The sequence below is a fragment of the Lissotriton helveticus genome, chromosome 12 (genome assembly GCF_964261635.1).
Source record: "Lissotriton helveticus chromosome 12, aLisHel1.1, whole genome shotgun sequence".
Lineage (NCBI taxonomy): Eukaryota > Metazoa > Chordata > Amphibia > Caudata > Salamandridae > Lissotriton > Lissotriton helveticus.
In genome coordinates this window covers 787,671,130-787,688,799 of record NC_136073.1, presented here as the reverse complement: position 1 = coordinate 787,688,799, position 17,670 = coordinate 787,671,130, and the positions used below count along the sequence as shown (strand labels likewise).

At 42.7% G+C, this 17,670-nt stretch overlaps 1 protein-coding gene across 3 annotated transcripts in view; it reads left to right on the top strand.

Annotated features, from left to right (window-relative positions):
* The window catches only part of CRTC2 (CREB regulated transcription coactivator 2), a 195,622-nt gene that overhangs the window by 111,718 nt on the left and 66,234 nt on the right, over window positions 1-17,670 (top strand). For all 3 annotated transcript variants that reach the window (XM_078668462.1, XM_078668460.1, XM_078668461.1), the window contains one exon: window positions 11,279-11,730. In XM_078668462.1, the coding sequence (XP_078524588.1) occupies window positions 11,279-11,730 (452 nt within the window). The remainder of the gene's footprint in view (window positions 1-11,278; window positions 11,731-17,670) is intronic.

Sequence of the window (17,670 nt, the reverse complement as noted above, 5' to 3'; positions counted from 1 at the left end):
AGATGCCTCGGGTAAAAGATTGGCTACACAATTAGCCAATCATGGGCGCATAGCCAATACACAAGGTCTTTTGGCTAGGTATGACAGTGCCCACTGGGACGAAATGGAGGACTTACTCTAATCTCTCCCAGGGGACCATATGAAAAAAGGGCAGTAATAAGTGCAGGAAGGAAAACTCCTCTCAGATGTACTTTAGACGCTGCTGATACTGCAGCCAGAGTAGTTAACACCAGTATTCTCCTCAGAAGACACGCATGGCTGTGTATCTCTGGGTTTAAACAGAGGTGCAACAGACAATACTTAATGTGCCCTATAACAAGGCAAAAAGAACAATTGATGGACAGAATGTTGGACAATGTCAAACACTTACACCAGTACAGAGATCTAGGCCTAAATCCATAGTTTTTTCCTCCCCATGCCATTCCAGCCATATGCAAATCTGTCTTGACCCTGCCCCCCATGGGGACAGCCCAGCCCGAACTGCCAGGCCAGATCCTACATGGACTGGTAACGAGCATCCTGGGACTCGTTTCGGGGTTTCACCCCTCATCAGCCAGGCTAGCTTGACGCCAGTGGCATGGAGAGCACGGGACCCTAGTCTGGGCATACCCGTCCCAATCTAGGTGACCAATGCAAAAAGAACAATTGATGGACAGAATGTTGACCAATGTCAAACAATCACCCCAGTACATAGATATGGGCCTAAATCCACAGTTTTTTGCTCCCCATGCCATTCCACTTTAAACCCAGCCATTTGCAAATCAGTCTTGACCCTGTCCCCCACGGAGTCATGGGATGCTTGTTTCCTGTCCAGGGAGGACCTGGCTTGGCAGGAACAGGGCCAATACTGATTTGCATATGGCTGGGTTCTGACCAAGGTGGTGTGGTGAGCAAAAGAACCATAGATTTAACCCAGATCTGTGACTGCTGGTGAATGTTTGATTGATTCAGCATTCCGTCCATCTGTTCTTTTTGCATTTTTCACCCTAAGTTTGGAAGGGAATGCCCAGACGTTAATTGGAGAAGTGGTGATATTTTCACAGTTATTCCCAGTCAATACATAGTAGCCTGTTCGCAACATTGTCATAGTTCGGACATCTTCTGTGGTCTTCAACATCAGTGGCTCTTATGTAAAGAAATCCGACTGTGCGGGCTCCGAAGTACCACGGTATAGATCCAGCTTACAAACAATTACACGTCTGTACCCCTAGAAGCACACACACACACAGGAGTGCAGATTTTAAAAAAAAATTGGAGTCCCAACATTTTCCAGCATGACATCTGGTAAAGTGTACCACTGGCATTTTCCTCTGGGAACGGCTTTTGGCTTTTGTTCCGGTTGGTTGGTGTTTTGAGTCAGAAAACAAGAGAAGGGGGGACTGGGAGCTAGTTTCGTTCCATTGTCCGTGCTCCACTAATGATAGCTAAATCATAAGGGACACTGTTCCATGTAGAGGGTGCGAAGTGTCACCCCGTTTGAAAGAAGAGGAAAAGTGTAGAGTAGGAAAGATCTAGAGGGGGAGGGTGAAAAAGAGAGAGGCAAAGGTTCATCTCCAGTATCAAGGATCCAATCCCGAAGGGGAGGGCCAAGTCTTGCCTTTTAGTTGCCCTCACACATCCCAAAGGATGTCATGCTTCATCGTCTGGCTTTTTGCTCCTCGTCGGGCCGGCGCTGCAATGCCAAACCAGCCCACAAAGGGTCTCTTTGACAGAGATCTTTTAAGAGAAAAGCCGTTAGGTGAGTGCGGGTGTGTGGGGTGGATCCAGTGAGAATAATGGTGAGGTGCGTGCAAAAGTATATAAAATTACCTAGGGGTTTCCACTGGTGGGCTCTTTAATAGGGTGATACCCCTGGTAGGGTAAAAACCCGAAGGTTGGTGCGTTACAATAAGGCCTAATGTGCCAGTGTAACTTAACACAAGGTCAACATGTTTCACGCTTTAATTGTCCGAATGATCAGCAGCGTTTCTTCAGGACCTAGCTAAGAGTGGTGAACGTGCACGACAGTGAAGGGAAGGGTTCCAGAGTGGTAACCCGCATCAGTGTGAGGTGTAGCTTGGGGTGGACCATGGGGTAAGTATCCCTACAGTGGTCTGTAATCTCAGTAAGTAGGTCTGCCCAAGCCTGAGAAGGTACCTATATGGGATGAAAAAGAGGGAGGGAAGAAGGAAAATAAAAATTCATGCGTCAGGCGCCTCTTGGCCAACAGGTGCATTTGCACAGATTGTGAGGTCGCATCACTGACAGCGTGACTAGACCAAAAACAAGCAAACATTGAAAAAGACAAAGAAGCTGGCTATGAAACAGAGAAAGAGAGATCACAAACTTCCAAGGTGTAACTGGTCTCAAAAGACCGATTTCCACACCCCTTATAAGAGATTTACTTGAGCGGAATTATATGCAAGTGTGTGGGTAATATGTCTTAAAAAGATTTACGAATGTAAAATATAATTTATGAATACCATGACCTTTTAGATTCAGCCATTTACTCTTGAAATCTAGTGCATATAGTTTTGAGAATTAGGCCCCATTATTAGCGGTGGCCCAGACCTGTTTCAGTACAAAATGGAGCTTGTTCCTGTTTTTCCAGCTGCTATACCTCTCGGGTAAATCTTTAGCTTAAACTAAACAGTTATGATGTATGCCTACACATCATGAAGTGTATAAAAATGAATAGATATTCTGCCAACTAATGAGTTGGGAGATCAGACTAGGCCAAGTTTTACTGAAAGGCTCCACTCCAGGAGGCTGGGTAAAATTGCCACAGAAGAGATGTACTCTGATAAGACCAAGAGGCTCTTTTATATCAGCCAAACATCATTAGCATCTATCTTCCCCTATAAATCTCTAAAAGGTACACTTATTATAAAGGAATCTGTGGTTATGTCATACAATACACATTTTCGTTTAGTACCCGAGTAATCTCATCTTAGAAAACCCTAGAGATAAAAATGCTGACAGGAGGGAGAACAAATTCTATACTCAAGTACCTGACAACTTAGTAACCAGAGTCACGTCGGACTGTTTGAACATTCTGAAACAAGTTAAGTGTTGTTCTACCAGTTCCTCTAAAGCTTTCACGTGGAAGGAGGTCAGCTTTTGTTGTCAGGACAAGAAAAAGTACCCATATAAAGGCCTGCCATCCCTTAGCCTCTTGGCTTGAATTTTTCTTCTATACACACAAAAGAAGGGCTAAGAGGTACTAACCCTCAAACATCCTCCTAAACTAGGAACCCATGTATGGGATAAAAGTGCCATCACCCACTAATAGTGGCATGCTTCATCATAGGGCGTGCTGCAACATTCCCTGCGTAACCAACAGCAGGAGTGGAGCAGTGATTTGTTTTATATAGTTTCAAAAACACTTTCTGACAAACAAAAGGACTTTCTGAATCATGATGAAATTTACACTCAACTTTCAAAATAGCAGCCACCATTTACAAACACACAAGAGTTGAGCTAATTTAGGGAAAGATGTTGTTTGCGTTTGGGCACAGTTGCATAGTATGTCCTTCTGGCGTGAAGCCTTTTGCTAAGTGGCACAACGTTTCTGGAGCGCTGCCAGGCTTTCATGCCATTGAATTAACTTAATGTACATGGGTTTTGGAGTATTGTGCTCCTGCCAAGTGCAGAAAGGTGAGCCAAGGCCACAGATCGTGACATACGATTATCTTCATTAAAATGATAAATAAACTGCCTGCCTCTCAATTAAAGCCAGAGAAATGGGCATAGAAAGAATGATTTAGGCTCTTTCTCAGACATACATCTTAAAGGAAATGAAAACAAAATTTTAAGTGGATTGTGTTGTAGCACTCCAGAGTATCCTGTCTGACTTAGTAACGGTAACAAGATCCCATTAATATGCTTCCTGTCTTGTACAAGCTTTTTATTCCTCTCTCTACGGGGTTTCCAAAAAGAGGCTAAGCAGAATTGGGGGTTTTTTGCAATTTTTATTCACAATTACCTTTTCAAACCCAAGAAGGAAATATCTCTGTTTTGTAAAGACAGATGTTGTTAGAGAGTCTTAAGAGATCCACATATAGGCTTGTATACTAGTGCTTCGCAAGAGAAAGATAAACGTGATGGGATTACCAATAAATCTCTTTTTTTTTTAATTCTCCTTCAGATGCTGTGAGATTTTTATTTTTGGTACTTTCGTCCACTGAAAGCCGTTGCCATTGCGTGGGTAACTTTGCCATAAATATTTTTATTGCAACTTAATCAAGGAGGATTTTTACAGTGCTACTTATCACCTGTGAAGGTATCCAGGCGCTGCACGGAGGGACTATTGGTTGAATAGCCAAGTTTTAAGCTTCTACCTTAACTCCTGAAGGGTTGGTATTGTTCGGAGTCAGAGAGGGCGGTCGTTCCAGGGTTTTGTGGCCACATGGAAGAAGGGTCACCACGAGATTGCTGCAATGCTGTTTTTCACCCTCGCAAAACGAAACTATGTTCCGTTTCAAGTAGTTTATTTTGCCTGGCAGAATTGCAAATCAATTCCGTAGGTACAGCCAGTTTCCTTGCCATCGATTTCCCCTACGCGTTTCGGGCGTCATCCCGCCCTTGTTCACAGGGATGGCTTGTGAAGAGAGGCAGCGTAACAGGTGAATACTTAGCAATGTTTATTGGGGTCCTGTCCCATGGGCGTGTTCACTCAGTGCACCCTGGTACTTGAAGTCTTTAAACTGATACTCCTTTAGTAGGTACCGCTGCCCAGTCTCTTAATGCAATTCAAACATCCACAGTGGATTGCTGTGTCACAACAAGATTGCTGCAATGCTGTTTTTCACCCTCGCAAAACGAAACGATGTAGATATATGCATATTATTTGCTATTGCTCCGAGGTCCTTGCACGTGGGCGGAACTATTCAGTGCTCATGACTTTGATGAGTATACCCCTGGAAGAAAACTAGGATTACAGGTAAGTAACTTATCTTTGCAGCAGAAGCCAGAAGACAGCAACTACCTTCGCCCCAGCCCATCTGGCCTGTCTCTACCTTCAACAACCCTGCGACCTGTCTTGCAATAACAACTTCCAAAACCCTAAGGAGGCCTGTTACCTTCAATAAAGAATCTCATTTCCTGAGGACAGTGGACCTGTTCAGATGAAACTGACTCCAAAGACTCTGGATCCCCTGCGGATCCGCGTCTTCATGCTCATTCTGCACCTGACGCCCATGGCCCGAGTCCCAGTCACTCAACTGTGTATTGAAGTCTCCCCGGCAATCCTGACCTCGTGCCCAGCGTTGGCTGACCTCTCCTGCCCTCCACGACGGCACCTGCAGTGTGAATCCAGAGTCGCCCCCCCCCCCCACACACACACTGCAACAAGCTCCAGTAAGAAGACTCTGACATCCAAAGGCACCCCTGCATCCGGAGCCCCTGGGCCTTAGTGAGCAGAACTGACAGGGCTCCTAAGATCCCTACATCCCAGCTTACCTATGCTGTCGTTCGTCTTCCTCCTGCAACCTCAGGTGCCACGCCTGCTGCCTCTTTAGCATCAGGAAAATCCTCATTGAAAATCATTGGGTGTCTGACATCAAAATTGCACCCTGCTACCGGCCGCCCCTGTGCTGCCGTTGGTGTATGTTTGGTGCTGCTTTGTGGCCCCCGTGCTTGTGCTAACCCCCAAAGCTTGGCTCCTGCAACCAGTGTGACTCCAGTCACCTACTGTCTCCCTTGGAAAGTATTGGGTCACACTCCGATTTTGACCTCTGCACATGGTTACCTTTGTGCTGGTGATGGTGCAGTTTTGGTACCTACCTGATCCTTGAACCATGATGACTTTTGGCTCCAAAGACTAAAATTGTACGTTCGATCCTTACCCGTTTAACCTAAATATTGTTTTCCCCATAAGATAACATTGGACAGGTTAAAAAAGATTTTGTGTCAATTTTTTAATGTGAAAAGTATTTTTAATTGAAAGCGTACTTACCTGATTATGAAGCCCTGGGTCTTAAAATAAAGTGCGAACAAAGTATAATTTTATAAATTAGTCTGGATCTCCTTCTTGAGACGTGTGTCCATTATTGATCATGTGTGGGCAATAAATGTCTCACACTCCTCTGTGCTAGGCATAAGGCTGCTCACTTACACCAAAACTAATAGAGCACTTTGGGATTTGCATTGAGCCCTGTACACTTTTGGGGAACCCCTGAAGTCTGTGAACGGTATTACCACCTGGCGGCAATATCCTATATAGAGCCAGCTTCCTACGAAGTCCAGGATGGCCTCGCAGAAAGCAGGGGAGGACCGGGGGTGGGGTCCCGGTCTGTAGGGAAGGGTTCCCCTGAAACTAGTTTTGCCATTGGTATGGATTTGGAAATTGAGGTGTTCAATAATGGGTTGGGAGCGTCATTGGAGGCTCTACAGTTGATGTGCTCTTATGGATGATGGCTATTCCACCACCTTGCTTGTGGTTGCAGTGGATTATATTGTATCCGTGAGATATGGCGAAGGCAATGACGGGTGCTGATGACAGGTTGAGCCATGTCTCGGTGCGAAAGACAGAGCCCGGTGTGAGAGAGGAGATAATGTCCCAGATTTTGCTGGTGTGTTTACGGAGTGAGCTCGTGTTGATGAGCAGGCAGTGGAGTTGATTCGTGATGGTGTTGGTCAGAGGGTGGTTTAAGGAGGAGGGTTCAGTATTGCAGTGGAGGAGGAAGTGTCTGCAGGTGAGCAGTCCTGCTGTGTTTTCAGGGATATACGTGGCAGTTGTTGCATGCCCCTGGCTTGTGGGCTCGGAGCTCGTTACCGGAGTACCTGTGGGGGGTGAACAGTGGTCCGAGCGCTAGGTGCGAACAAGCGCAGACGGGCTTGCTTATGGCGCATGGGTGGCGCGGACGTACTGCGGTCTCCATTTAATAGGTTACCCAAAGGGCGGCAAGGTCTGTTGGAGGCAGGACGTGGGCGAGGGGAGCGGCTGGCCTGGAAAGCGGGGTCTCTGAAAGAGAGACACAGATGTTATGGGGAATCTGTTAAGGGGAATGCAAAGAACAGTTATGGAGAATCTAAAATACAAAGCGGGGTTACAAGAGAAAGAGAACACAGGTTAAGGGTAATCTGAAATAAGAACAGTTAAGGGGAATCTGAAATACAAAACGGGTTAAGCGAGGGAACTAGGGGCTCTTAAGGATGGTCAGATGGGCGAGCACCAGGGGAGACCTGGTCCGGAGATCTGCTCAGGGGGACTGCGCTGCGGCTTCCATTAAGTAGTTACCGGGGGGGGGGGGCGGGGGGGATGGCAGTGGGAGGCGGGAAGTGGCTGAAGGGAGTGGCTAGGCGGGAAAATGAGGACTCTGAAAAAGAGAAGCAGCGGTTTTGGGGTATCTGAAATAAAAGAATGGTTAAGGGGGATCTGAATTACAAAGAACTGTTACGGTGAATCTGAAATATAAAGAACAGTTAAAGGAAATCTGAAATACAAAGCGGGGTTACAAGGGAAAGAAAGCACAAGTTAAGGGGAATCTGAAATACAAAGAACGTGTAAGGCGAATCTGAAATACAAAGCGGAGTTATGAGAGAAAGAGAACACGAGTTAAGGGAAATCTGAAATAAAAAGAACAGTTAAGGGGAATCTGAAATACAAAACTAGATTAAGGGAGGGAATGAAGGGCTGCCAAGGACAGTCAGAGGAGCGAGCGGCAGGGGAGAGCTGGCCCGAGGACATGCTCAACTGCATTTTGAGTCAATTGTAAGTCTGATATGAGCCTCCATGAGAGTTATCAGTAATACATAAAAAGAATCCTTCTTGCAAGATATGATTTGCTTGCTATATTTTGCTCTTTACGAGTTCCCACATAATGCAGTATTTCTCTTAGAGTGTGATGCCTTAAACTGACTTATTTGATTAGGAGTTCTAGGGTAGTAATTCTCTCAAATGAAACACTTACAGTTGTTACTCTTTCTTGCACTCGAATGGGTGGAGTTACCAGGGTTTCATGATTTTGACTTTGCTGAACAGTCGGATTTCCTTGTTTTGAACTGACCTAGAAGTAGGTCTATTGCCCCATCTCATAAAATAAGCTAGCTAATATCCTTATTGTATTTGATAATGAGGACATACTCTTTGAACAAAAGTCAATCTTAATCAGACTTTGGGTAAACATTTTAAAATTATTGTATCATTACAATCCATGTGGTATGCCGCAAGTGATGAAGGTTTTACTGGCTAAGGAGTTATAAAAATCAACAGGTGAGGACTGAAGCAGAAAAGAAAGATACACAGAATGTTGTCACTTCTTCAGAGGCAAGAACAGTCTCTAATAGTCAAAAGAAATCACTATTAACAGATGTAATCCACCTTACCAGCAGCCCAGCTGACAGTGGCCCATAACTCTATCCGTTTTGTTTGTGTACACGCTGTCCTACAATAACCAGAGACAGATTTCATATGTTTTTAGGTGTCCGAGACTTCATACTGGGCTCCTATGGATCTAGGTAACAAAAATACCTGTTGTGCCCAGATAGCTGGGCAATAGGTCACCTAGAGTTGCTATTTTTGGACAATTTGTATGACTTTGTGAGTGAGTAATTACTTTGTCTAAGTGAAACCCCTCTGCAAAAGGACCAGAATGCTTAAGGTGCTTCTGGACCTCAGTTCTTATTATTAGGTGACTTCAACCCTATCTAATCCACCAGGTCACACATACAAAATTATCCTTAGCATGGGCATACTTGTCAAGTTTTGGTACTGGGTGAGACATTTTGTATGTACTGCAAATAAAGGATTATTTTGATAATTCCTGGCAAATTTAAAGTTTCGTCATACTTTACCAGAGGATCTACGAGAATGTGTATGATGTCAGCTGATAAACAACGGTGGTTATTATAATCTATTTTAACAAGGGCACCATTTATGGGTTTGATAATTGGTCTCATGTGCCCATCAGCCGTTCTTTAACGTACAAAAATCTTCTTTGATCGTACATTTCTTTTAAACTGTTTTAAATGTGTTTTATGTTACTAATTACAAAGGATTTTGTTAACCTCCACCTTGCTTTGGCACTGTTCTTTCATCTCTTTGTATAAGCCAAGGCTTTTTTGCATTAGCACTTAACCTCCCTTATATATTTTCAGTGTGCAAGTTTTATTTAGCATAACTCTGTTTACTAGGGGTGGGCGATAAACTCCGCTCCACTGGCGGAATTTGCGGGGTTTTGCCCACTCCGTATTTCGCTTGCAGCGTGGAGTTTCGGCAAAACTCTGCTACTCGCTGCATGATGGCGATGTTTTTTGTGTGCGACTCACCAACGTTAAGTTTGGGAGTGCGAGAGAGAATTTGAGTTTACTAGTGCGATTTTCAGGCACTAGAATGCCACCTGGTGAGATTTTTTGCAACGCGGGCAGTCGCAGCAGGTTGCGACTGTTTGCATTGAGAAATCCGCTGCTCAAGTAGAAAAGATACTCAAGCGGCAGAATGAAAACAAAGCCCTCTGGGGTGCTGCCTGGTGCATTTCACGCTAATTTTACAGTGCGACATGCCAAATTCTTCCTGCCCGCGGAATCTTGCTGAGTTTTTATGGAACTTCCCTTAGTTCTGCGGGGTGTAATACCGCAACTGTCTCCCAAACCTAATCTTTACCCCTTCTTTATATACAGTGGTTCTTGCTTGATCTAACTTTATCGCTACACCTATTGTATATGTTGGCTGCTTCTGATTTGTTCTGTTCTTTCGCAGCTTCTGTATACATTGACTATCCATTGGAATTTTCTGATATTTCTCTATGTTCTTTGGCTTTTCCTTGCGCTGGCTGTATCCTTTCACTTCCTTCGTGTTCTTCGTGTTCATCTTTAAACCAGCTTTCTCCTTTGGCCAGATTTCCAATATGTTGATTGTTCTTGTGTGTGGCTCTTTCTTTTCAACTCCTTTTATATATGTTACATTCTTTGGGCTTGCTCTGTCCTTTCATATATATCTTTGTATATATTGGCTTTCCCTGTCTTTATATTGATATATCGTACATCCATAGCTTTATATATGGTCTAGTATGTCCATGCCTTATTTGGACTTCCTATGTCATTTAACTTCATTCGTAAGCATTGCATTTTCCCCTCTTGCTCTGCCCCCAGTAACTTTCCCATCTACTGTGAATATGCATTATTTTGACTGTCCTTTTACCTCATTGCTAAATTCTTCTGGCACTTTTACACTTAAGAGCTCCTTTGTCTGGCTCTCTCATTGCTCAGTTTTTTTAACTTGAGTCTTTTTGGCCTAACTTTAGCCTTGCTCTTTCTTTCTCAATAGTATTTGTTGCTCAGCCTAGCCCTCACCTTTCACTTGTCCTTGCCCTGTTTTCTGCTCCTTTATTTTTTTCAAAACCTAGTTTATGTTGTTGTTATAGCATTTCATGTTCTATATAAATGTGTTAAATTTCCTTGGCCTAACATTTTTAAGTTGTACTTGTGTTAGATCTTCGAAGGTTTGCCTTTATTCTTTCACCCGCTTTCTGTATGTTAAATGTATGTTGGTCAAGCTCTATTGTATCATCTTTCTATATGTGAAGTCTTCCTTGGCAATGTCCTTTCACTACTTATAAATACTCTAAACTTATCCTTGACTATCTTTGTTGTTTCAACTTGATTACATATTTTGGGCCTTGCTCAGCCTGCCTGTAGTCTTTCAGCTGCTTTCATACAGTAGGTCTTATACATGTTCACAGTGGATCAAGCATTTCACAACTCGCACATTTATTGGTGCTTTCTTTATGTGGTCCTGTCTTTCTCTGGAATGTGCTTTTGTGCAAAGATACCTTCCCCAGTCTTTGGTCTTGCTCCATCCTTAAAATGCTCTGTAGAAATTATTTACCCTACCATCTCGCCTCTCATATGTTTGAACTTTTCTTCACATTCAGGTTGTGGCTCCTGCTCTATCCTCTCATGTTGTATCAACTCTACATTTATTCTGCCTCACTCAGGATTTGTCGTTTCATTTCTTTGGATAGTTCGGCTCTGTCAATCTGCCTCTGTACGTTTCGATTCTTGTATGTTGTAACGATTTTTGGGGACATTGCTTCCAAGTGGCAAGTCCAATCAGCATTAATGTTTTTCTTGTATGTATGTATGTATTTATTTATACCTCCCAACTCCCATCAATTCCCTAGCTGAGATCTCTAGTTGTTCACAAGGCTTTGGCCTGTAAGTCTTCCCCCATATGCAAAACGGAGTGTATTCTCTAAGTATTCCATCAAATGCACTCCTGTCCAATTATCCATTAGTTTTTGACAGTTTTATTTCTGCTTTTTGAGTAATTTTTGTTGTTTTTCTTTTTATCCCACAGGATTCACTTCACCTCTGCAGAGCTCTTTGAGCAACCCGTCCTTGCAGTCATCACTTAGCCATCCTAACCTACAGTCTTCGCTCAGCAGTCAGTCCCTGCAGTCCTCGCTAAGCAATCCCTCCCTGCAGTCCTCACTCAGCAGTAACTCGATGCAGTCCTCCATGAGTAATCACTCTCTCCTCTCCTCCACCAGCAATCCCTCGCTCTCCTCTTCCCTCAGCAACCCATCACTTGGCAGTCCATCCATGCAGACTTCACCGAACAACCCCAGCCTGCCCTCTGGCTTCAGTAGCTCCTCCTTCTCACCCATGCCTAATCCGTCGATATGCACCTCTCCCAGGCGAAGAGTCCCACTCAGTCCACTCATCCTTCCATTGGGGGGAGACTCCAGGAGGCAGCATTCTAAGCAGTTTTCACCAACAGTGCCCCCTACATTGTCTTCCATCACACAGGTATGCATGAACCACGCTTGGCCTTCATTGTTTTCACAGTTTATTCTTTGGCTTTATTGTTTTGATCTGTGATTGTTTTTAACCCCATTTCATTAAGGTGAATCTGTATCTGAGGCACTTGCCATGAGAATACAGATCCACGCCAGATTATGCTAGTCATATTATTTCATCCTCTTGAGCTGAGCTAGTAACGTGTCAACTTATTGTCTCCTGCTGCTCAGTTACTTTTGTCTCAGTGTCAAAAATCAGTCCTCAACCTAAAAATGGACGACTGCTAAAATAATTCCCACAGGTGCGGCACGATTCCAGCAGCTTTTAAATACAATGTAATCTAAATTGTTTTTGAAAAATCAAAGTACACCTGTTCTGAACATTGTCAATCTTTTTTTGTTTTTTTTAAGCGAGCCTTTTACATGGATTGTCCAGAATAGGAAGTTACATGTTTAAGAACGTCAGCCCTCAGAGCTGTCTTCCCCAGATGCAAAACTCAATTCTGTTTACCTCTCTGTCAGAATGCATTCCTGAGCACTATAGCACTCTAATCCTTGTGTTAGCATATCTTTTTCTGGAAGGAAACTGTAATTTGTCCACTTTCAGGGATTTGTTTTGGCAGTAGCGTACTTTGTTCAATTGACAATTCATGTTGCTATCTTTTTTGCTTTGATTGAGAAGTTGCTTAGACTGTGTTAGGACTTGTCTAGGTCCTCTGGTGTTGACAGCTGTGGTCATTGCCAGCTTTTAGTACAAGGCTTTCATGGTAAGGTAAGGTGTTTTTTAAAACACCTTGGAGACCAGCATCAGTAATGAAAATAAAGGGGGCATGCACCCTACCCTGGTTTCGGCACAGAACCCCCTGGAAATTTCTAGTGGTTTCTGCTTGTAGGCCCCACATGGCAATTAATTACATCTGTTCCATTATTAAAATGTCAGTGTCCTTTGGCATCAATGTGAATCTCAAGGTCATTGTCCATATTAGCATCAAGTGTTCCTTCAATGGTTGTTTTGCTATACATTTTTAATGAGAAAAAAGAAATCGACAATACAAAGTATAGATTGCGATACATGGCACGATATGCAGGCATGTGGCAGTTCATAGTGATACCAAACCATGCAACATCCTACTACCTGATAGTAATTTGCAAAAAGCACAACAGCCATTTCAGAATTTTGGTGGAATCGTACATATCCTGTGGTGACAATAAGTAGGAGACCACAGTAATTCAGCCTTGGGCCCCAAAATTTCTCAAACGTCTGTGTGCAACTTCTTCCTTCATAGGTAATCAGCTCACCTCTCATGCACCAATCCATGTGTTTACTTCATTACTCTATCTGAGCACAGTCTGGTAATCCCTTCTCTGGGCAATATTTCGATGGGCTATTACTAGTCCTAATTTACACAACAAACGCTAATACCTAGTACATTCCTGATCACACCCTTATCCTCAGGGTGCAAAGTTCTCCACCAGGGGTCAAGGGCAGCTCCACAGCCTCTGTTAGAATCCCCACCACACCCTTCCAGTATGGCTGCGAGCAAAGACAGTCCCACAAGGTGTGTCGAAACATGCCCCCAAGTGAACATGGGGGCAGATACCAGGAATATCATATCCAATTTAGGAGCACTAGTGTCCTGTGGAGACGGTTGTATCCAATATAGGGAAATCATTTCATTGATCTGTTCCACTGTCAGCCAGTGCAACGTATGGTGGTCTTCTGTCACATGATTGAATCTATGCCGCCCAAAGATCAACCGCATCTATATTCTGAAGTAATTGTAGTTTGGCCATGGACATTAATGGGTGTATCACATAGAATGTGTTGCATTAAGTCTGTGTAGAATTTCTGCTGCTACTACAGTAGCTCTCATCTTCTGAGGAATTATAGGGAGGATCTTTAGTAAACGATTTAGCTACAAAAATAAGGCAGAATTAATTGAGTTGACTTGATTTTCAAAAAATAGGTCCCTTTCAAACCAGAAGCCCAGGTTTGTCACGGTGTTCACTAGGCAAGGTGAGGCACTCAGCTGGCACAGCCAGAACACAGCAATCCCTAGGCTGTCTGTGCCTCATAATAGCACCTCAGTTTTGTCCGTGTTTAGTTTTAGGATGTTAATGCTAATCCAAGGTTGAATGGTCAAAAACAATATTGAAGAATATGCTAGATAACTTCCGGAGAGCGGTCGAGTCTAGAAATAAGCAGGATGTCATCAGCATATGACATAGGGTCCATGCCAAAATAACTGAACTTGACTGGTGTGTCGTATATGTTAAATTACATTGGTGACAGAGAAGATCCCTGAGGAACTCCACATGGAACTGAGTAAGATTTGGATCCGAAGTCTTACATGTGATAGTTCAATTTTTTGATTGGAATTCTTCTGTATCAGTTAAATTTCTTGCCGTTCTGCCTTCAGTTTTGTCGAAGGCTGGGACTTGTGATAGCTGCCCATTTCAGAAGTCAATGGATTTTTTGGGTATGTGTACCTCAGTGCCTGGCTCGTAAAATCCGGACCTTGCAAGGGGCTAAATATGTAGGCGCAGGCTTCGACAGCCTTGCTACAACATTTTCTACTTTTTATGATTTGGAGAAATAAGCTTCTACCCCATCAAGACGAGTATTGTATTTTGGGGCTATTTTGTGCACAGCTATAGGAAAAGGTGTTTTGTCCAGCATTGGGTCTTTCATAGATTTACATGTTCTTGAATTATTTCCTGCACTCAGGCTCGGAACTGTTGGTGGTTCGTGTTAAAATAGCAATTTAACCGTATACTTAATACAATTTAAAAGAGCTGTAGACCATATGCAATAAGTCAGCCTCATTGTTTGACCCGAACTCCGGCCAATGAGGTTACATGACCCAGACCTCTACTGCTCCTATCGACTTTCAGCTAATATTCTCCCGTATGTCAAATGTTAGGGCCTCCTCTTAAGATCAGCCTCCATTTGAATGCAAGGAACAGTTTTTGACATGGTTTTGAAATCATCTACTGGTAGTCCTTTAACGTAAAATGCAAAATTAGTGTTTAATTTCTGAGACTTTTTTCCCCACTGAGACAGCTAATTTTATCACCTGACGTTATGCATGCCTGCGGTTTCTCAGAAGAAAACTTTGTTTAAAGACTGGCAACCCCCTCCGACAAGTCAAAGGTGAAGTGCCACAGTGGCCCTGTTGGTAAACGACAAGGACCTAGAACAGATGGGGGTCTTTTTCAGTGACGGAGACGATAAAGAAGATGAACAAAAGCCACTAAATGGATGAACTGCATGTACATTGGCACTCAATGGGGAAACCAGCAAATATCTTAGAAGGAGATTCCTTAAGATTGCAATGCTTCACCTATCTTAGCTATGTACGATTACCAGTTGAGGAGCAATATTTGCCCTTTCACATATAAACCATCAGAGCTAGATGAGATATAAATGAGAACTGTTCTACAAAGGTGAGCAGGCTTCAGCAACGCTGATCTATGGGTTCTTTCATTTGCACATTTTGACGAATTGATATGGCCACAATCATGACATAATTCAAATGGTAAAAAGCATTGCTTTAAGACCCCAAGTTGAATCCAGAAATATGGCTATGGTGTTTGCCAAATTGGTGTCAAGAAGAAAGTTGACGAGGCACTTCATGCCATTAAAGCTGAAACAGAGACTGCATAGTACCTGGAATTGCTTCAAAAGCATCAGTCTATTCAATATTACAAATGACACAACCAAAAAAGCTGCCAGCATCAGTCCTATAGTTGCGGCCAAAACAGACAATGTGATGGCTATGAACCCAATCAACCTTCTGTAGCAACAGAAACACCCAAGCAACCAATCTCACAAGCAAGGCCAAAGACGTGGAAGAAGCAAAATCTCAATATTTAACGATAAAGAAAAACAATCCTGACTTGATTGGGCTGTCTTGCTTCCACTGATGTTGCTGGTAGGAGGCAGAATACGTTTTTTTTCAGAGATCAATATAATATAACTTCAGACAGGTGAGTGCTGCATATCATCGGGCACTGACCAATTCTAACATTCGTAGAGAAGCTTTGGGTGTTTTTACCAAAGAAAGTAAAACTGAAACGCAAGAAGGAGCTAACGGAGGAGATCATCAGGCATTCAAGGACCTACAAAGAAAGTGGCAGCATATCGAAAAGGTTTAGGTTTCTACTCAAGAATCTTTTTTTTTTTTTTGTTTGTTTAGTTTATTATTTTCATAACAGGTCACAGGAAGTTCATATACACACAGAACCCAGCGTAACAGTGCAACTGGTACATACTTAATATAATATGCAGCATATTTACGAAAGTTATGTAGACATAACAACATATACAACCATATTCAAGACTGAGTGTATATACAATCACAGTAAGCATACATTTCCCAGTTAGATCACAGAGTTCCTTAATTGTTATCATTAAACGCTATCTACTCAAGATTCCTGGATACTAAAGAAATCTGGCTGGAGATTGTCAACCTGTACTACACATTCGGGCCCTTAACATATAGCTCCAAAAACAAGGTTTTTGTACAATCATGCCCCCCCCAAAAATCTTCCATTTGTCAAGAAAGGAACTTACTTTGAATGATTAGATTTGAAATAAAGTTACTTCAGTGTCCCTATACATGAAAGTCACTGGAATCCTCTTTGATTAATGTGGTCAATTAAATCGAACATGTACTAGGAATGCAGAACTAAAGCTCAACTGACTGGTCAACCACAAATGGGAAATAGACAACAGAGGTAATTAGAGCTGGTATAGATGGTGAAAACCTCGATTGGACATGTTTGTAGGAAGTCAAAATGGCAAATGGCATTTTTGGGCTGCTGTTAGCCCTTCCTGAGATCCCATGGTGAAACACACACCATATGCTAGTTAAGGAAGTTTCTTTAGGCATTCCTTCTGAATCCTTTGGCATCCATAATAGTAAGCACAATCTGGAGAACATTGTAAAGTAATTACCATGGCACTGGCATGGCCATGATGACATTGGTATATGGAGTTGTGGAAATTGTCAGTTTAAACACCAATCCTATTGAAGCCAGAACCGAAGTTGCTGCAGCTGACGAAGGACTAATACTCCATCACAATCCGTGATCCCTAAAATAGACTAAGGACTAATACTCCATCACAATCCGTGATCCCTAAAATAGACTGTTTGTCTCTCAAGACCTAGACGAGAAGACTGTTGATAGATACTCACATATTATTAAAACATATGCTTTCAAATAGAAGCCTTTTGCGATCTCAACCTGGACTGAAAGTTTGTTTTGATAGTTTACGCTAATTTGTGTCATACCCTTTGAAAGTAGCACGTTCAGGCCTTAAATATGCTTCAATAAAAGTGCACTTGCCAGCAAATTTGAGTTACCGCAGAAAACGGAATGAGCTGTCATTTTTCTCGTTAAGATTGATTAAGGAATTCAAGAAGTGTCTGTTTAGAACTTACCTTCCGAAAACGCGTGTTTTACCTTTCTTGAGAACTAGTTAAGTCTTGAGTGATGAGCTCTCCCTTTGAGACAGTACATAGTGGTCATACCACATCTTTCATGGAACACTGCTTTCTTGTTGGCCATCACATCAGCAAGGAGAATGAGTGATTTTCAAGTCTTTCCTTGTAAGGGACCATTCTTATGATTCTTTAAGGACTGAGTGTCGCTTTACACAAGTCCTAAACTCATCACTAAAGTACCAGCTCCTTCATCTAAATCAGAATATTTTAGTATGGGCATTCTTTCGGCACCATACCACTGTGGCGGATGTATTCTCTGTAGATGTCTAAAGTTCTGTTTGCAACAAATCACAAACTTCTTTCCGGTAAATAAGCATTTTGGGACTTATGGTAATTCAAACAAAGGTATACCTTTTAGCAGAGCAACGCCTTGTGGATTTTAAGATGTATTGCCTTGGATCCTACCCGTATAAATAGACCTATTTCAGATACTGTTAGAG